The sequence below is a fragment of the Podarcis melisellensis genome (assembly GCF_964234715.1).
Source record: "Podarcis melisellensis genome assembly, chromosome: 16".
In the NCBI taxonomy this organism is placed as follows: Eukaryota; Metazoa; Chordata; class Lepidosauria; order Squamata; family Lacertidae; genus Podarcis; species Podarcis melisellensis.
In genome coordinates, this window is record NC_138533.1 from 3,459,621 (window position 1) to 3,480,787 (window position 21,167).

General features: G+C 41.5%; 1 protein-coding gene across 1 annotated transcript; it reads right to left on the reverse strand.

Moving 5' to 3' along the window:
* Positions 1 to 3,211: 3,211 nt before the first annotated feature.
* On the reverse strand, positions 3,212 to 17,970 carry HORMAD1 (HORMA domain containing 1). The gene is made up of 15 exons (XM_081891769.1): positions 17,920 to 17,970; positions 15,597 to 15,652; positions 15,235 to 15,379; positions 14,753 to 14,816; positions 13,296 to 13,332; positions 13,143 to 13,163; positions 13,005 to 13,031; positions 11,309 to 11,376; positions 10,470 to 10,621; positions 10,137 to 10,366; positions 9,910 to 9,976; positions 9,017 to 9,093; positions 8,644 to 8,727; positions 7,111 to 7,200; positions 3,212 to 4,298 (listed from the first exon to the last, which is right to left on the reverse strand). The coding sequence occupies exons 2-15, from the start codon at positions 15,627 to 15,629 to the stop codon at positions 4,218 to 4,220; spliced, it is 1,176 nt and encodes a 391-aa protein (XP_081747895.1). The 5' UTR covers positions 15,630 to 15,652; positions 17,920 to 17,970; the 3' UTR covers positions 3,212 to 4,217.
* Between the last annotated feature and the right edge of the window lie 3,197 nt (positions 17,971 to 21,167).

A 21,167-nucleotide genomic window follows, 5' to 3' on the forward strand; every position in this document is an offset into this window, starting at 1 on the left:
TAGTATGAAAGTGGGGCCCGAGGGCCGCATTCTCGTCTGAGCAACCTTCTGGGGGCCACTTGTTTGCGGATGGAGCCAGAGGCAAAACTGGGCAGAGTAATGAATGCTGATTTTTTAAACCTTTGTATACCAGAGGCTAGTTTCTGCAGGCAGGTTTCCAGGCAAGCAAAGGGCATTATCAAGAGGACAAGTGCACATTCAGGTTGAGGAAATGCTTGCAAGCTTGTGCATGAGGTGTGGGAATGTGTGTGGCATAGCTGTCAGCTTACAGATTTGAAAATAAGGGACCAGCAGCCTCGAAAATAAGGGATCAGCAGCCAAAATAAGGGATTTTGGCTTAGCTTATACAGAAATCCGGCACAGATGGAGCCATGCTGCTTTGGCTGCCACTAGCAGGGGGTCGGACTAGATGATCCTAAGGGTCTACAACTCCCACCAAAGAAGAGTGGCAGACAAAACTGATGAACGACGTCGAGATGGCAAAGCTTCCAGGCAGAATTAGAAACCAGGAAGAGGATCTCTTTCATAAAGAATGGGGAAAGTTTATAATTTAGTTGAAAAGCTATTGTAAAGAGTTACATACATTGGTAGGATTGACAGAAAACTTGTAAAAATTTGAACTATGGATGGACAAATGATTTATAAAAAAGGAGTTATGAAAGGGATGCAGAGGGGAAAATCACAGCATTAAGATGCTGCACTGGTTTGAGGGCGAGCATGAAACCTGGGAAATTTAAGGGACAGCAGCGGGACAGGGCGCTGGTCTAAGGGAGTTTCCCACCAAATAAGAGACGGTTGACAGCTATGGTGTGTGGCCTGGGGTGAGTCCCAAGGGCCGGATAGAGATCCCTTAAGGGCCACCATCACTGGCCTAAAGAAACAATGTGTGGGATAACCAGCCTCATGTAACCAACATACTTAAATCGAATTAATGCATGAAGGGGGAAGACCATAAAATAAGCTGTCCTGGCACACTGGGCTCACCTTGGTTGCAATAAAGATATCGTATATCGTAAATTAAAGTGTTCTCAATATAGTTAATCTTATTTAATATACACACTTAATTGATTTAATATATTTCTTTATTAAGCCAAATATAATACACAAACAGATTTATGCACTTTCACTCTCAATGAAGACTTTGAGTCCCTGTCAAGATAAAAAGGCAATACTACTAATTTTACCTGAGCTCAGCATGTAAAAAGGCCTGAGTTGGTTGCTGCAAGCTCAGACCGCATGGCTCTTACAAACTATTATTATGTTCCTATGTCCATAATTTAGGAACTTTCATCACTATAACGAAGCCATGTTTTACACAGCCTATGCATTTTTTTCTGAATGCTGTGTGGAAAAGCACATGAATCTGTCCCTTTGGAGAGCTTGCAAGTAAACTGCTTTTAACTTACCTCTCGTGTGGTCTTTCTTTTTTTGCTGGGGGAAGATGGGACTATTTTGGAACTCACTCACAAGGTCATATTTTTAAAGGTCTAACAGTCTATATTTCCACACTTTACTTTGCAGCATATTTTGTGACTTTAAATCTCTGCTGGGGTTCTCCCACCAAAGAGTACTTGACCCAAACTTGGATCTTGGCATCCAGGAATTCTCCATTTATACTGTTATAGATTCTGGTAGAATTAGCAAAAGTTAGAATTAATGATGGTTTGATTAAATTGTTGCAAACATGGAAATTCCTGTACTTGGCCTATGCTGGCAAGGCAGGCTGAGTGCAGCCATTAATAAACATAGAACAGTCAGTACCCTAGCAAACAGGTAAGACATTCAGCAGCAGACAAGGAAGGGGAATATTGCCAGGAAAAAAAGTGTCTTTTAAAATGAGGTTTTGAGCAGCAGCTTTTGGAAAGGAGGGGCCAGAAATCCATGCAGCAATTGGCTGGAGGAGGCTGCACCGAGAGACTGGGGGTGGGCATGACTGACTGCTGCATTGGACCCAAGCTTACTGATGCTTTGAGGTGCAATGAGAGACACTATTGGGATATGATATTCTGCAGCGCATCATAGACTCCAGGTGTAAAGATGTGTAAAATAAACCGTATTTCCTACAAGACACTAGCCTCCGCTGTGCCTCGATTTTCCCATCGGAAATGCAACAACGGCTGAGTGCCTGGAACTCCCTGAAATTTTGCTACCACTTGCAGAGATTGGGCTTTCCCTTGCTGGAGGGAACAGATGCTGGACAGCTATCTGGATTTTGTGCGCTGAGCAGGAGAGACTAGATGCCTAGAAGTCTCCCTCCAGCTTTGATTCATTGGCTAAAGAATTGCAATCTATCTATTTCAGTTTATTTTTCCCAATCCTAAATTTAGTTATCCATATTTCTCCTTCAGCTTGTGTCTCTGTGTGTGGTTTTTTTTTTTTTTTAAAGAAGCCCCTTAAGATATGCCAACATTTTAGTTTGCATTTCTCCCAACTGTTTTGTATGCAGTTTTCCAAAATGCACATCTTTGGAAGCAATTTTTCCAACTGCAGATTTTTCTAGGTTATTTTCACTAAAATACACATTTTTGTGCACAGATGCAGAACTGCATTGCAAAATTAGGAGGAGTGGGAATTTCAAAAGGTAAGTGAGCCAAAACGCAGCTATTATTTTAGAAAGTGTTAGGTATGTTCACAGTAAAATGTGAACCAAACTGAGTTTCTACCCCATTCCTACTTCGCCATGGCATTCAAAATGGCAGACCATACAAGGCCAGAAGTCTTTCCCCTGCTTATCAGGTTAAGCCAGTCCTGGAAGCTGAAGGAAAGCCCCTCCTCCCCACTTATTTAAGCAAATGCATATCCTGCATTTCCATCCACGTTGACTAACAATATAAAATCCAAGAAACAATATCAAAACCCAATAAAAACCAACCAACCAGGACTCCTGGTGTTATTTTTGAGGATGCTGTCTGTTAGCCACGGTGCCCCCACCCAAATAACCAATGAATCATTTTGTATGAGGTTTGTGGCATCCATAGAATAAATTATTGAAAGATGACTGTGGCACTAGATGCCACTGCTTACTGCAATCATGCTTGGATGCCGTATAATTTTGCTTCCTGTGGAGTAAGGTTCCAAAGAGTTATTGCGAAAATATCAGTTATTTCTTTACAGTATTCTGAAATGAACGTGGCAATCACAGAAAGATTGGGAGCACCCAGTGATGAGGCAGGAATCAACATTTAAAACAAACATTCTGAAAAGAGGCAGCTTGTTCAAGTTGTAAATATTTTATTGTGGCTATAAAATTGGAAGGTCTAAAACAAAGCACATGCACTGCAGACCTCTATAAACATTTAATCAGAAATCAATATGTTCTCAAGTCATACTTCCATTATGTTTCAAGAATTATATAGCATAAAATTTTTAAACATTTTCTCTACATTTTTTTATAACACTTCTAGTAACAGAAAACAAAGTAACAAATGCTTTAAAAGTTAATTGCTAGCTCCAGAGAGAGTAAGATGTGCCTAAGAACTGTTGGAATCCATGGGGCTGAAGTCAATTTTGTGGCATCTCATTCCACAGTACTTAGATGTGATTAACTTTTTCTGTGGATGAGGCTACTGGTTACAACATCCTTCCCCAAGCTGGTGCCCCCCCCATTTTTTGGACTACAACTCCTATCAGCCCTGGGACTGATGGGAGTTGCAGTCCCAAAATCTAGGAGGTTGAGTCACAAACCTTTAGCTTCTTCCTTCTTTTAATTCGCATGGCAGTATTAATATTGCCTGATTTTTCCCCATTTGGAATCAATTTATCATAGTTTGTTCTTAAGGACATTTCCCTCTGGCCCAATTTAAACTGCTGTTGGGTCTCATTTCACCTGTGCATGTAACATTAAGCACGCTTAAGATTCATTACCTGGGCACACTGTACAGGTAACAGCTCAGAGCCCCAAATTTAATGTGAGCCTGACTACATTAAATGCCACATGGGTATATTTTCTTGCACGCCCAATATTACATTTAAATCAGGCCTCAGATAATCAGGCCTCTCTATCCACATTGACAAGTGAAATTTTACAAGACTAGATTTTACGTTTACCTGAAATAAAAGCCTGCACTCTTAACTGCAAATAAAAGCACTGAAAAATGTTGGATGGTTTTAACAGGTTAAACTATACCCCCTCTAAAACATCAAAATACTGGGTAAAATGAGAAAAACATTCTAGGGAGGGGGGAAACGGGAAATAATAAACATTTGAAAGCCAATATCTAAATCCGCTCTTTTGGTTCACTAATTTTTCTCCGTTTGGGAACTGAGTCTTCACCAGAAAAGAACTCGAGATGATAAACCTTTTTTAAAAAGACAATGAAGTATTATTTAGTCAAACTCAGAGTAGAACCATTAAAATCAACATACTGACTTACTCTAATGCACTTAAATATTGTCAGGTAGAGTCCAATGATGCTGAGTTACAGAGAACAAAGAACTTTGTGTCCTCTCTGCTGGTTTTTCAGTGAAGGGTTTGCTACAATTGCCCTATAAACCATGCATCTGTGATATGTCATTGATCAAATGGGAATTTCAATTCTATCTGATCAAATAGGAACTATGCACTTTAACTGAGCATAATTGTAAATCAGCCTCCCCCCACCCCAAAGCCTGACACCAGCACCAGGCTGTCATGTTGACCCTGGTGTCAGATCCCTCATCTGCAGGGGATGAGAACAAGGACTCTGAAGCAGAAGGGGAAAGGGCATGCAGGGCCAGCCCCAGAAGCACTCTCAGATGAACCTGCTGGACCAGTGCGCTCCTGCCCCAGCCTGAGGATGCGGCACTGCCATTCGGTCTCAGAGGACTCCCCTGCAGAAGACTCAGAAAGGCCTGTAGCTCCCCTGCTTATCACAGTAGGAGACCAGTGCTGAAGGCCGGGTCCTTTAAAGTAGAGCAGCATCTTGCAGCACAGATGGCTATAACAATTAGACTGTCCCTGCCACTGCTATTGCTGCTGCTACTACTGCTATACAGTGGTACCTCGGGTTACATACGCTTCAGGTTACAGACTCCACTAACCCAGAAATAGTACCTCGGGTAAGAACTTTGCTTCAGGATGAGATCAGAAATCGCACAGCGGCGGCACAGCAGCAGAGGGAGGCCCCATTAGCTAAAGTGGTGCTTCAGGTTAAGAACAGTTTCAGGTTAAGAACGGACTTCCGGAATGAATTAAGTACATAACCAGAGGTACCACTGTATAAGGTCTCAGTTTCAGCTTGTACCTTGCTGGAGAAACCTCAGAGCTCCATGTTCCCCAGAGCACAGGCTTAACCCTGCCTTGCATCCATCCAGCCTGACATTTCCCCCACCTCTTCTAGATTTTGCAGTGCTGTTCTCCAGCCAAGTATTGTGTCCAAAAATGTGTACACTGTGTCAAAGTGCACATATTATGCACAGGTATTCCCCAGTATACACAAAAATAGATACACTGGGACAAAGTGCATAAAAGTGCACAAATTAGTGAAAAGAACATACAAAAGAGCATTATGTTAGGAAAAATTGCTTTGCAAAAATGTGTATATTCTGCAAATGTGTATAAAAAGGTAAAGGACCCCTGACAGTTAAGTCCAGTTGGGGAAGACTTTGGGGTTGTGGCACTCATCTTGCTTTACTGGCCAAGGGAGCCGACGTTTGTCCGCAGACAGTTTTTCCAGGTCATGTGGCCAGCATGACTAAGCCGATTCTGGCGAAACCAGAGCAGCACACGGAAATGCTGTTTACCTTCCCACCGGAGTGGTACCTATTTATCTACTTGCAGTTTGACGTGCTTTCGAACTGCTAGGTGGGCAGGAGCAGGGACTTAGCAACGGGAGCTCACCCCGTCACGGAGATTTGAACCGCCGACCTTCCGATCAGCAAGCCCTAGTCTCTGTGGTTTAGACCACAGCGCCACCCAAATGTGTATATTAGAAGAAATTGGCACTGAAATGCAGATAAATTTTCATGAGGACTTTAAAAAAGAATTTCACAATTATCGCTCACTCTTCCAAGCAGTGGGCGGGGTTTGCGACTCGGCATGGGCTTCCCATGCCAGCGTGACACCCCCTTTGGTTGCTGGCTGTTGCTCCACCCCCTCCCTGGCTACCCAATCGGCTGCCGGCTGGGGGGAAGAGCAAAGACCCGGTAGTGCAGGCTCCAGCCGACCATCTCTCCATTCAGTCTTTGGAGATGTAGAAATGTGGAGAAATCAACTGAAGGCTGGAAAAGAATGAGGGGAATTGAGGGAAACCAAAACTGTCAGGCTTGCCCATCCCTAACAGCAGGTAATACTCACCATTGTCCTAGATCTCAGGGTAAACAGGTTATGAAAAAGCAGGCCATAGAACTCACTACCTGCCAGGAATACCTTAGCTCCAACCAAACTTTAACTAGCAGAGCCAAAAACAGCAAATCCAGAAAAAGCAAAAACTTGTGTGTAGGAAAAGGATGTCACCATACTGGTTCCAGGAGCTGTCTTGCAACGTAAGCGGTTGTTGAGGGTCCTCATTGCACAAGTTGAAGAGACATACCGTATATTTTAAACTGTCTGTCTCTCAGCAATTGTTTGGGCATCCCTGGGTTATTTGCCTCTCTCTCACTTTGGCAACTGCTCTTTCTGCTCTGGTCAGCCTCCCTGCCTTTGAAACGGAAGCTCTGAAGATGCAGACTGGGTGACAGCCAGCACCTTCTGAGGCTCCAGCTGGGAGGGAGAATCCAGAAGAAAGAAACACATCCCACCTCCACAAACCACATTTTGTTCTGTGCAGCCTCATTTGTTCACTATAATGGCTGCAATTGAAGGCATCATTTTGTCCACTTAAGGCCACAGTCCCAGGCACCGTTTGAACCCAATGAAGCACAGTGGGACTTCACCAAGTAAACATGCCTAGGGCAAGGTTGCACAGCAGGTCTCACTCAAATCAACAGGACTGACATGAGTGAAAACACAGTGGACGACAGCCCTATGAAATCACCTAATTTTCCAATATTGTAATTGCCCCTAAACAAAAAACTGGCAAACCAAGGCTTCTGGTTTTGCATAGAAATGTTGGATTGATAAAGACTGGAGATGGGGGCACCCACAGCAAGAACTCTTTGTTACTTTCCTCATAATGCATGGAAAGAACTTACTGGCTTGCCCGATTCTGAGTTTCTTCTCTTCTGGGTTTCTCTGGGACACTTTGCTGCTAACTGAATTCTGTTGCTGCCTCCCTTGTCACCCTTGACAGAGACAGAAGAACCGTTAGCTCCAGGAGAGAGGTCTGCAGATGGCTATTAAGAAGCGTGCTGTGCATCCGTAGGCTGTTACTCTTCCTCAACGTGTGTTAAAAAATTAATGAAGGACTCTTTAAGAGTGGCGACAGTAAGGGCAAGTCTTAGCTTGGTCATGACAACATTATGATTTACTTTGACCGCTGTACATCTGAAGGGCATTTCCTAAGATGCTGATTCTGGTGGAATCTTCCCCCACAATGTCTATAAGGTGAAAATGTCAGTAAAGCAACTGGCAGATGCCTACGAAGGTATGTTTCTGTACTGAACAGAGTGAAACTAGGAGAGGAGTAAGGGTAGAAAGAAACTTAGTCTGATAGACAGAGCGTGGGGATGGTCCCTCACAGTGTCTGTAAAAGAGATGAGCTGAAATCTTTACAAAACTTTTTCAGCTCAAACGCAGGACCTTCTGGGTTGTATGGTTTCATGCAACTTTCTTCCTAGGTTTCAGAGTCCAAGGCCTCCTTAGAAGCACAAACTATCAAAAACTTGTAGTAATCTAGTCCTGCAGCATGTACAAAACTCAGCTTCTTACATTTTTAACATTACCCCTCTCAAAATATTGCTGTGGACAACAATAGCTTTGTCTATCTTTCGCAAAGCCCAAGCTCTGGTATTTTATTGTTGAAAATTAACTAATGAATATGCTGCCCTACTGGTGCTACTACTATTTATAATAAATGTTTAGGTTACCTCCAGACTGTTATTATTTTGTGGGATGGATTCAATGGCACATCAGGAATTTAGTTTTATGCAATTTAAGTTGATTTAAAGCACTCTGGAGCAACAAATCCACTTTAAAAAGACAGCAGACCCTTTGTGGTAAGGAATATGATGGGGAAATGCATGAAAAAAGTGTGGGATGAATGATCATTTGATGGGAAGAGGTATATAACCTCCCTGCAAACAAATCAGGATAAATGCTCAATAAATAGGGCATCTGAAGGAGCCTTAGTTAGTGTCCAAACATGCTGGACATGCATTGGCACTGGAGCCTAAATCAAATATTTTCCAAGAGCTCAGTATGAAGCTGTGAGAAGAAATCTGGGCTTTGATGCTGAGCACCTAGGTTCAGCTGTGCAGCTTATCACGTGGCCTTACAAAAATCACAAGCTTGCTGAGAGGATAACTAAGGCACTGCATTTGGAGTACTATTGTGGAGGAAATGCTATGGAAATAAATGAATACATTATTAAAAATAATAGAATTGATAATCATCCTGACTCCAACTTGCGCAACAGTAGCAAAATTGAGGTAACCTGAAAAATGAGCTAAGCCTTAAAGAACAAGGTTTGTATTGTAAAAATCTAAGTTATGCATCCCTTAATTTTTTTTATCTCATTCAGATCATGCAACAGAATAGTTCGTTAATTATTTTTAAATGACACTAACTGTGTTGCCTTTAAACTTCCTTCCACTTCGGGTCTTTCCCTCAGCTACTTCAAGTTCTGATGTCTTATTAATTAGATGTTCCACCTATAAACAGTTAAACAAACAAAGAGAACAGCTTTTTAAAAGAGGAACAGCTTTGGTTTGGACTCTTGGAATGAGGACAAACATACCTACACAGTCTTGTATGTGATTTTGCCAAATATACACCGATACAAACAATATCTACATACATTTTGCAGGAACTCTTCCACTATTTATCAGATTGTGTTGCACTTGTTAAATCCAGTAAACATTTCTCCAGCCACAAAAAAGTAAATCCAAAAAACTAAATGAGAACAAAACATTGGTACAGAATAAAAAGGCAGCTTTATACCTGAGAACTATTGATGGAGAAAGTTTGGCTATCTTCTATCCTCATGTCTTCATCTTCTTCACACACTAAATTAAGTTCTGGGAATGGCATTGGAAGAAAATTGTACAAATTTTTAGAACACTGAATAACCAAAGAGTTTGTATTTCTGTACATAAGTAGAATGTTCTTAAAAGAGGATTGAGAGATACATTGACAAGGCTCTAGTCTTCTCTGAGTGAGAGGCAGGCCTCCTCCAGAAGGTGCAGGCAGTTGCTAAGGAGACAAAAACTGCTGAAGATATTAACTGTGAGGAATGTGGTCCTTCCTCCCCTGCTGTCATTGCAAGTTCAGGATGTGAAAATAGTCTAAACATGTGGGAAGGTTCATTCTTGGGGGAAAGGACATCGCTAGTGGTAGAGCACACATATTGTATGCAGAAGGTCCCAATCTTTGACATCTCCAGGTAAGCATGGGAACAACTTCTGCCTGAAATCCTGCGGAGCCACTGCCCATTGGTGTAGACAGTACTATGCTAGATGAACTAATGAATGTGACTTAGTCTAAGGCAGCTTCCTATGTTCTAAAAGCAAGGGTTGTAGCTCAGTGGTAGGGCATCTGATGTCCAGGTTCAATCTCTGGCATCTTCAAGAAGAGCTGGGAATGACCTCTTGCCTGAAACCCTGAAAAGTCATTGGCAGTCGGTGTAGGCAATACTGAGCTAGATGGACCAATGATCTGACTTGGTATTTAGCAAGTTCCTGTGTTCCTATCTTCTAACCCAAGTTCTGAGCAGAGTGTCATGCACAGTTTCATAAAATTAAAGAGGTGTGCAGAAAAGGTGTTGCCATGGAGAACACATCACCGTGTACCAATATGAAAGCAAAACACTCCTAGATAACATATGCTCTGTATACCTTTAGTATGAGGAACCCTGTGTGTGTTTTGCTGCTCCCTCATTGTGTTTTCTGCAATAAAATCTTCCTGTGTAAAGAACACAAACAAGAACGTCTTCAACAAAGCTGAAATGTACCTGTAAAAGCATTTTGTTAAGGAAAGGCAATGCAAATACTGTCAAAATTTCAAATAATAATAACTCCATACATCATTACAAAACTATAAAAAATAAATTTCAAACCCTTACATCCATTTTATCAAGATGCTGTGGCTTTGTGGAAGTCAATGCCTTCCCTTGCCTTAATAAGTCTGCATCGATGCACTCCATTCGATCTTTTTCCGTCGTCACTTTAACTTTCATCGTATGAAAAGGGGTTGGAACCTCACCAACACTTAGGTACATTGGCTCCCCCTCGAATGCCACTGCTTCACAATGACCCTCTTTGAATCCTGGAGGGTGGTAATCAGGAGGTGTAACTAAAAAGGAAAGATGGTGATATTCCATAATGGGAAACATTTGTTTCATCAGCAATTATTCTGACATATTGATGTTGAACAGAATTAAAATTTGAAATGGTACCTTCATCGTAATAGAACAGCTTCATCGTCAGACAGACATCACCAGGCAGAGGGCCCAGGTTCTGCATCAGGACATAAATCTTCCGTAGCATCAGGATACTAGCTTTCTTAGTACTTGTGCACGTGTTGTTGGAATTACTTCCATTGTTTTTACTAGAAAAAACAAAACCATCCATTATTTGAAAGCAAGGGCAGCTGGTGCCTCTACTAGCAATACTGAAAATGAAAACAGGAGCCTTCTTACATCCCTAGCCCTTATCCACAAAGAATGGCTTTACTCTTCTTCTTCCCATCCTCCACTCTCCTGATCTCTCTAAGCAACATGCCCCAGCCCACCATGGTTTAAAGCAGTCAGGACCCACTATTGACTCTGAGCCTGATCTAAACTAGATAACAGTGGTAGCATTACACTCCCCACATACAAACACATGGTAAAGTATTTAAGAAATTTTAAAATGCATGTTTGGGTTAAAGGTAAGTCATGGGCTGAAAATGCTGAAGACAATTGTTTAAAGTACTGTATCTATATTCTGGAAGTCAAATCCATTAGGTACAGGAGAAATTGGGAACCGATAAAATTGCATATTTGCTATTTGATAATATTTCCTGAGCCTTTCTAATAAATGTGACTAGAAACCAATTGAGGGCTGATTGTTATTGAGCATTTGTTCTGCAGCAATTAAATGCCTTCTCTTTGGTGAACACAGGGACATATTAACATCCACTTACTAGAATGAAAGAATACATGTTGGCTTTTCTCAGCTTGCAAGAACAGCCTGGCAGAGAAATGTCTTGTATAACTGCCTGATGAAAACAGTGGGGTAGGAGGGGAGAGAATACCTTGTGAAATCCATAGATGGTCCTTGATCGCTGTATTTGAACTTAAATTGGTAGCACTCTGTAACAGTCTAAACACAAAACATAGTAGTTACGTATCAAGTGCCGAAAATTGGAAACAGCAAGTAGAATGCAGCACCAAGTCTAACAAATCCTCCGCCTTTGAATGTCCTCCAGTAAGCTCAGGGTGGAGGACATGGGCTCTCTTTCCCCTGTTTTATTGTCATAACAACCCAGTGAGGTAGGTTAGGCAGAACAAGAGTGACAGGTCCTGAAGTGAGTTTCATGGCTGAGTGGGGTGTTGAATCCAGGTCTCCACAATCTGAATCTAAGCACTTTGGCTCTCAGTAGTAATGTATACTGATAGTTAATACTTTTAAACTCATTGTATCTAAAGTGAACAAGCAATATGGATACTTAACGGCACTACTGAACGCAATGGGTTGCATCTGGTGCTGGTCCTAGACCCACTGAAATTAATCAACATGACTAACTTATGTATATCAATTTCAACCTAGCTGGATACCACTCATTGGACTGAAATATCTTTCAGTGCCTTAGATGACAGAAAGGCTGGGTTTGACTTTTTAAAATAGACTTCATCCAGAGTGGGTGTTAATGATAGCTTCCAGGCCACCCAAACTGTCAATTCACAAGCCAAACCAGCAATTTGTTTCAAGGCTTCCCTGCACCATTCACTTTCATGGAAGAAAGATCCACTTTCTTTAAACAACATCAGTATTAAAAGATGGAATGTCCTTCATCATGGAGTTTGATTTGATGCTGGCGTAAGTACTGCAATCCAGTTTTAATCCCTTTTTCATTACCAGCTTTCCTTTGTGATCATTTGGATATTCTTTTTTAAAAAACAATGCACACTTTTCTAATGGAATTAGGGTCAGCAGAAGCAAATAATAAGAGAAAAGATTGCCATAAAGTCTGGGCTGCAACATTTAATGTGTAGAATTCATCTTCTTTAATATTATTCTAATTATCACATCAAATAGAGGAAGAGTGACACCTAGTGGCTGGATTTTTTAATCCTTATCTGTGGCAAGGGATATGCTTGGGGAAGAGAACTTGCGGTTCTCCAGATGCTGTTGGACTCCCAGCTCCCATCAGCCTCAGCCAGCCTGGAAAATCATCTGTGATGATGGGAGTTGTAGTCCAGCAACACCTGGACTGCCACAGGTTCCCCACCTCAGCAATATACACTTGATACACTCTTCCCTTGTTCCCAAAGAAAGGAAGAATCAAATTGAACAAGAAGTGATTGGCGCTCCTGAAGTTTCCTCCCCACCCTACCCCTTTAGCCAAGGGGATGAATTAGATGAGGACCGCAGCCACTGGTTTCCCCCCAATGTATTCCCAGTCTGAATCCACCACTTTTATAAAGCTGGTTGCAGATTAGTGTTTGAAAAAGGAGGTGGTGTTGGAATGTAAAGATGGTGAGAAAATAGTCCAATTACAGTAAATTTCAGAAACCATTCCCTTCAAATGGCTGCTTAATGATTTCTATTAGAGCTGTCCTTTGATCTTTCATAGTGGTCACCGTCAGATGCACTGAATGATCTTACAATCCACATTTGTTGACATGTGTCTCTTTCAGCATGTCTCTTCACAAAAAGTATGTATTGATCCGGGACAAAACATCTGCAATGTAAAATGTGCATTTATGAATGCAAAATCATAAACTTACCTGAGGATCTTCCTGGTTGGTGTAGACCTGTATTTAAAAGATAAACAACATAATCAGGACAATAGCAAATACAATGCAGCATATGAACTATTAATTAATTTTGAAATGTGGACACGTATAAATATATATTAAACTTACCGCTAAGACGATTAATCTGAGCTATTTACGCAAAACAATAAAGAAAATAAATTAGAAATTAAAAGCATTATAGTGTGTTTACTATAATGAAAATTGCTAAGATGAATCCGTGAATGCAGTTACTCATTAAAGATAAAACCATATTTAACTTACATATTTTTTCTGCAGTGCATCATAGCATCCCAGCATCCTGTAAAAATCATAAAATGCTACTGCTTCACACAAATATATGCATTTTGGGTTTTTTAATCCCATTCATCTGTACCTATTGTGCAATTTTTCAATCCTGCTTTTCTTCATTAAATGCTTACCATTATTTTATGGGCCTGACAAAGACAGCAATTGGATTCCTATTTACACTGAGTGAAATCCTCAACTACACACACACACACACACACACACACACACACACACACACACACAAAACTTTCATCTCTAGCCAGCACCCTGAAGCCAAAATCTGCTTTGGCCACATCACTGAGCCTTAAATCTCTGAAATGCCTTCCTCTCCACTCCTGAATCCTGCACAAGCCCCTTTATCGTTCCACTCTTCTCCCCAGAAAAATCCCCACCTAGAGTATAACCATTTATCCTCCAGCTCTATCACTCTGAAATGTCTGAAGTTCTTCTGCTCTCTCAAATGACATTTTTGTTCTTCTCTTAGTCCTTCTGAAGCCTGGAACTGTTTGCCAGAATGCCACCATCATGCCACCTCGCTTACTTCCTTTAAATTCTATCCTTTCCATTCCCTCATCTGTACTATACATTTAAAGCAGTGTCATACCATTTTAAACAGTCATTGATTCTTTCAAAGAGTCCAGTGAAATGTTCACCTCACAGAGCTACAATTTCCAGAGTGGTTTAAATATCAATCCCTCTTTCCAGGCCAGGGAACTCTAAGAAGCTCTGTGAGGGTTATGGCGGGACGGGGAATCTCCTAACACTTCTCAGAACCCTTAATTAACTACAGTTCTAAGGATATTTTGGGTGAAGCTATCACTGTCTAAAGTGGTATGATACAGCTTTAAATGAATAGTGCAGTGTTTGAAACTGAGATAAGAAAGCTAGGAGCTATATGGCACCTTAAATCTTGGTTATGGGTACAACAATGGAAAGTCTAGGCATGCTTTTTTTAATAGCAAGAATACAATGCTGGAAATGAACTGCAGCTAAAATATTATGTTCATTTTTCACATGGTCTAGTCCTTCCCCTGCCCACACCCCTAATATTCTTAAGAGGGTCTCATCTCCAGTCTTCAGAGAGTGGCTGGAAGTGGGGAGGAAAAGGTCCTCCTTTCCTTCCACTCTGTCGGTTTAATATGAAATCTTAGGCACAGCACTGCGCCCAGAGATCAGAAACTGCTCACACTAATGAAATTCCCTGTCGCAAAATGCGCCTAGAATGGGAGTTTTGAGCACTGGTATAGTGCGGATGGGGGCAGCACATAGTACCAAATCTAAGTACATATATATCACCTATTGCACCCTTGTTCAAACCTGCCTCCATTTCCCTTCATCTGTTTTCTCATGTTGAATTACAGACTGTAAGCACCCTGCAGTAAGGACCTATTCTCTAATTATTTGTAAAGTGGAAACCACAGAAAACCTACCATTTCACCAGCTGACTGGAGCCAGGGCAGTTTTTATCTTCCCGCAGTATTTTCACACAGAGGTCTTAAAATACAATCAAAATACATTTGATAAATCTTAACTGCAACATTGATGACTCTATTATTGACAACTTTTTCTGTTCTTTACATAAGCACAGAATGGAAAGGGAGAATCACTCAACAGCAGTTTGCAACAATAACCCTGCACTTTCAAATCATTATTTGATTACATGTTTTTGCATATTTTAAGGATGGTCCTATATTGATTGCATGGTTTTATTGTTTTTTGAGATTACACCCTGCTTTGGGATGTTCTGCTGGAAAGCAGGTCACAAATGTTTATAAGTAATTACATAATAATAGCTTAAAGCTCAGGCACTTTTTCTGGGGTATCACTATGTAGTAACTTCTGAAGATCACAGTCTGGTGTGTTTATCAGCTACACTACAGAGAAAGTTTGCTCTTTTTGGAAAAGCCATTACCATCAATATATCTTGTTCCATATGCACTTTCTGGAAATATCCCTCTTAGGTAGGTAATGCAGGATACAGCTATTGCCAGCAGTCTTTTCACTAATACTAGAGATTGCTGCTCAGTTGATATTTTGTTGGGAAATATTATTGCACTCTAAAAGGTAAAGAAGAAAGAATTAAGAAGAGCATGGATTCAGAATAGCTCTACACATTCTTATGTCAATAAATATGCAAGTGCCTAACTCACTTCAACCTTCTGTGCATCAGACTGAGTTGATCTAAACACAATGGTTACCATAAACATATAATTACTGTAAAAAAAAACCCTATTAAATGGTAAGAGAAATTAAATTTTTGAAATGGAACTATACCAGAGAGGTTCTTTGCTTCTGAGCAGTTGCCATATTTCCTGTTCTTTCTCAGTCACCTGTTGATAAAAAAATGTTGTGTTAGTATATACAGTGTTTTGGTGAGAAATTCCAGTTTCTAAATTTAACATATGACCGATCATGTAAAAAGATTTGTTGCTCCTGGGAGTAGACTCTCTTTTTATAAAATGCCCCACTTGGTTTCAAATGAACACATTATTTATTTAATATGTATTTATATATTATTAAAATGCTTTATGTTGCCTCTAATATCACAGATGAAGAGTTTTAATAGTTGTAGACTATATTTTATTGGTTGTATATTTTTTTTCCCAGCCAGGATCATACCTCTTCTGCCCTGCCCTGCCCGCTCCTTGAGGGTAGTAACCAGAGTTTATTGAAATTAATGACCATCACTAGCTTCAATGTATTCATTTCCGTCTACTCTGAGTAGAACTGAGTTAGGATACAACCCAGAGTGCTCTTAGCCTGGCTGAAATGTGTTTTTGACCTGTGACCGGGCATGCCTCTTGCTTGCCTGGGTGAACGATAAAATCACCGAGGCTTTTCATTTAACAATTCAGCAGTATATAAATTTTATGGAATAAATAAATAGAGAATCAGAGTGGGAAAGAACCTCGAGGGTCACCCAGTCCAACCCCCAGCAGGGCAGAAATCTCAGCTAAAAACTCCATGACAGACGGCCACCCAACCTTTGCTTTAAAACCTCCAAGGAAGGAGAAATGTGTGGGTCTGCACAGGAACACTCTTTTTTGTGTGTGTGTGTGCAGAAACTACCCTACTGCTCAAAGGCAAGAGTCAGATCCGCTGCATTTTTGTCTGTGGCCCCACCACCTGCCATTGGCAGGGGCAAAGCTAGGCTTTATTTCACCCGGGTCAAAGACCCAGTTTAGCACACACAACCCACACATTTACGTCCTAGCTGTCAACTTATCCCTTTTCTTGCAAGGAATCCTATTCGGAAGAAGGGAATTTCCCTTAAAAAAGGGGAAACGTTGACAGCTCTAATTTACGTACACATGCACACAGGTTGGGGGCCTCGTCAGTGCCCTTCTGGAAGCTGCACCTAGGACAAAAAAAACCAGCTAGAACCATAGCTGTCAACTTTCAGATTTGAAAATAAGGGATCAGCAGCCTCGAAAATAAGGGATCAGCAGCCTCACCTGTCCAGGGGACAGTCTATGGCAGTGTTCCCCAACCTTGAGTCTCCAGCTGTTTTCGGACTACAATTCCTATCATCCTTGACCACTGGTCTTGCTAGCAAGGGATGATAGGAGTTGTAGTCCAAAAACAGCTGGAGACCCAAGGTTGGGGAACACTGGTCTATGGGATATCTAACAATACGGCACTGGAATAAGGGAATTTCCCGCAAAAAAAGGGAAGGTTGACAGCTATGGTTCTAGCTGGGTTTTTTTGCCCTAGGTGCAGCTTCCAGAACCCCCACCCCCTGTAGCTACCTGGAAAAAGGAACATGGCTCCTCTTTCCCATCTGGGCATTCTTATTATCTCTTATACCAGGAATGTGGAAGCTTTGCTCCCTGCCATGGGCATAGCCAGGATCTATGTTGGATGGGGAGAGAACACAATCTGTGCTGGAATTGTTCAGTTAGTTAAGGTTTTTGAAATTTATTTCCTTGATTTAGTGGGGGAGCAGCTGCCCCTGGCCCCAGATGATGAACTACAACTCCCATCATCCCTAGCAAGCATGGCCAAAGACGAGGGGTGATGGGAGTTGTAGTCCAGCAAATATCGAGCGAGCCCAAGTTTCCCCACAGTTTTCCCGATTGAAATTGTTCCCTCATCCCCTCCCGCTCCACTGAGGGAGGAAAAACAAGACTGAAGCTTGGGAGGGACGAGGGGAGCAAATTAGATCTGTAAGAAAAGTATAGGATGAGGGAAGGCTCGTCTCCCGCCGCATATTATCTACCAACCTCTGGGCATTAAGAGCCCAGCTGCAAATGTCAGCTGGGAAGTTGGCAGCAGCAACCCTGAGGTTTACGATGAAGTGTAATATATAAAATGGGGGAAAGTTCAGGTGCAGAAGCACTCGTGAGAGACCACGTCTGACTTGAGGCGATTAAAAACAGCCAAGCCATGTAGCGCACGACGGGGCTTTTTTGCGGTGGGGGGTGGGGGCGATTTAGGACGGCCGTGCTTATAATAATAGTAGTAATTTTTATTTATACCCCGTCCTCCCCAGCAAGGCGGCTAACAAGCAGTAATGAAAACAAGTTATAAACAGACGACCTCTCATTACATTAAATAAAAATCATTCAGGGGTATTATTTAAAACAGACGCCCTTACATCATATATACAGACTGTAGTATTTTGTTTTTATTTTTAACTATTTCATGGCGATTCCCGCACGCTTTTCAAAATCCTTTTTCCTCTCAGCAAAAAGCGGGGATTTTTAGGCTCCTCGCGCGCGCCCTTCCCGCTTTCCCGCCTTTTTTCGCTCCTCCGACGTCGACGGTTCAACGGACGGCCGCCCTTCCCGCTCCGCCGCCTGAACTTTCCCGCCTTTTTTACACCTCAGGCGACCCAACTCAGTCGCTCAGGGCAAAACCTATTCAGACTGAAGAGTGTACACTGTAAACAACAATAATTCTTTCCTTCCTTAGCTGACATTTTATTTACCCTCTCCAGAGTTACTTAATAAAGCCACACTTCTGTTTTTTCCACCAAAATGGTCCCCATCTTATGGTAACTTTTAAGGCTATCAGAAGCAAATCGCCACCAATCACTATTGTAATCTGGTGGTTTTTACCTTATTATAGATCTTAACTATTTTTGGAAGGTTTTAAATAGGTTGTTTTTTAAAAAAAACTTAAACTTTAATTGTCTTATTCTTCTAAACTGCTTTGAGGTTCATTCGTTTTTACAATCAAGCGACATAAATCTCACAAAATAAAATAAAAAATTATTACTGGGTTGCATTCCATGCTAGTTCTTTTCAGAGCAGGCCCATTGAAGTTAATAGACCTAACTTGCCTCCATCAATTTCAATGGCTCTACTCTGAGTAGAACTTGAGCTGGCTACAACCCCTTATTGTTTAAAATAGTGCCTTAATAGAAGTGGGGTGTAAGTATAAAATGGCATTTTTCTTTGAAACCATGTCTCACTTAAAAGAAATATCACCTTTTTCTCCCAACCCTCAGCTCTTTGCCTTTCTATAATTGTCTGGCAGGCAGAAATTCTCTTGGTGAAGCTTTCCCCAACCAGATAACATCTTCATGACAGGAAAAGCGGAGCCTTTTTTAAATTTCATGCCAGGCATGGTTTTAAAAGGACACAGAATATTTTTTCGGTGGAGAGGCGCTGCAGCCCCCTCTTAGACAAGGGAAAATACACTTTTAAGGACATATATGTGTACACTTTATGCCCACATACTCAGAGGGACTGCCCTCAACCTCCTTCATGGCTAATAAGTTTGCAAACTGGTCAGAAAAAAATATATATAGCAGCATCTTTTCCACCTTTAACAGAAATCAGAATGTGACATTTTTCATGGCATGGAATTCAAATTATTTTTGCCCTAGCTACAGATCAGATTGCTGCTCAAGACAACCCTACCCTAGGTCTGATATAGACAGCAATTATTTTATAAAGTCAAGAGTAGTTGAATAGGAGATGGGCTGTGCTGGTTGAGTACCCTATAAGGCCTTCCTTGTATCTGTGTGTCCAAGTTGGCCAGTTTCCCACTGGTGAATGGAAAAAGCACTCTGCGCATCCTCAGAGAACATTTCCTCAATTACCTTCTTACCTCCTCTGCTAAACTGACATTGAAAACAGGGCAAAGTCACGTACGGCTCTTTCATGGCACGCCCTCCACAAAGAAAGTCTTTGCACACATATTTTTTAAGGAACAGGGTTAATGTCTAAACCAGGGGAGTATAAAAGGGTGTTAGGGTATTTTTGTGTGTAGAGAGACATATGGTAGATGTGAGGAGGGAAATTTATCCAATAACTGTTCCTCAGAGATACTGGATGAAGAGGAGAGTGCTCAGTTTTCTTTACTGTGAGGCATTAGAGCTCAAAGTTGTTTAAAAGTTAGTTTAACCTGGAATCCCATGTGTCCAGAGTGGTTGTGATTATTCAGTGGTGTTCAAATGTACTTTATTATTCCATAACACTGTGCAACGGCCAAATCTGGGAATTCAAAGTATGTCCTTGCAAATGTGTCGTATGTTCAGAATGAAGTGAAGGCATTAGCTGGCCATAGCTATATACGTCCTTGGAAAACATAGCTTGACCTTTGCAATGCACACACATTCCTTAAAAATTCCAGGCAGTAACAGCCCATGATATTTTGCAGCCTGATGTGGAATGACCAATGGCACCTTCCATACCAAGTCAAGGTGCATGATCCCAAAGGCTGACCAAGATATTCTGGCACCTGGGGCAGAAAATCCCACAAGAATAATAGAATTGTAGGGTTGGAAGGGACCACAAGGGTCATCTAGTCCAATACCCTACAATGCAGGATAATAAACAACAATTTGTTGTCCGTTCTTAACACTTTGAGTCACTTTACCCAATGGTAGAGCCGTCCCTGATTCCAGGTTCTTTCATGAACTTTTGCTAGGGGTGTGGCCCTTCAAGGCTCTCTATCTGGCCCTCAGAACTTTCCCCAGGTCACATACACTCGATAGCCCTGTTTTTGCACCTTGTGTGTTTTTGCTTCTGGAAATGTGTCTTTGAACAGCAATAATGCCTCTTCCTTAACTGGATGGAGGATAGAGAGGTGTTAAGTGTAGACACTATTAAGTCTATTCTGCAAAAGTAATATTTACATGTGCTGTCCCACCCACTTTTGCCTGCTGGTCGATTTAATCCGGCCCCTGTGGCACACTTCAATCCCCAAAAAAGCTCAACAACTTTGGGGTAAACTTCATTAAATCTGGCACTCTTTGAAAAAAGTTTGGACACCCCTGGAATCTTTCCTGCCTTTTTTCTCTACCCACTCACCGTAAATTCCAACCAGGTTGAAAGGTTTTTTGCATGCCACCAAAATCATCATCACCATCACCACCCTTTCCTGCTGAGTTGGCATTTTATTCACCCACTCCAGAATTATGTAATAAATCCACATTTCTGCCTTTTCCACCAAGATGGTTCCAACTAAAGTGGCCTTAACCCATATCAGAAACAATTAATCATCAATTATTAGTATTATTGTATTGTCTCCAGAAGTAGTCCATAACCCTTTTTCTGGGCCTCAGAACTTTCCTCAGGCCACACTCATGCATTGGCCCTGTTTTTGCACCTCAGGTGTTTTTGTCTGGCTGCAAATGTGTCTTTGAACAGCAAAAATGCCTCTTGATTATCTGGATGGAAGATGGAAAAATTTAAGTGTAGAAACTGTAGCCTACTGTGCAAAGGTAACATTTGCATGTGTTGCCCTGTCCACTTTTGTCTCTTGCCAGTGCTCACTACTGGTATACGGCCTTTAATGGTTATGCAGAAGGAAATGTAACCCTCGGGCTGACAAAAGGATTCCCCATCCATCATTGTAAAGTGGCTTGCTTGCCATTTCTGGAGCCACAGAAGG

Excerpts from the sequence above, each read along its gene's own strand:
- HORMAD1 (XM_081891769.1), bottom strand. The coding sequence starts at position 15,629 with ATGGCAACTGCTCAGAAGCAAAGAACCTCTCTG. Across the intron at positions 15,380-15,596 it reads AGAAGCAAAGAACCTCTCTG|AGTGCAATAATATTTCCCAA; the intron begins GTATAGTTCCAT and ends TTTACCTTTTAG. Across the intron at positions 7,201-8,643 it reads GGAAGTTTAAAGGCAACACA|GGTGACAAGGGAGGCAGCAA; the intron begins GTTAGTGTCATT and ends GTCTCTGTCAAG.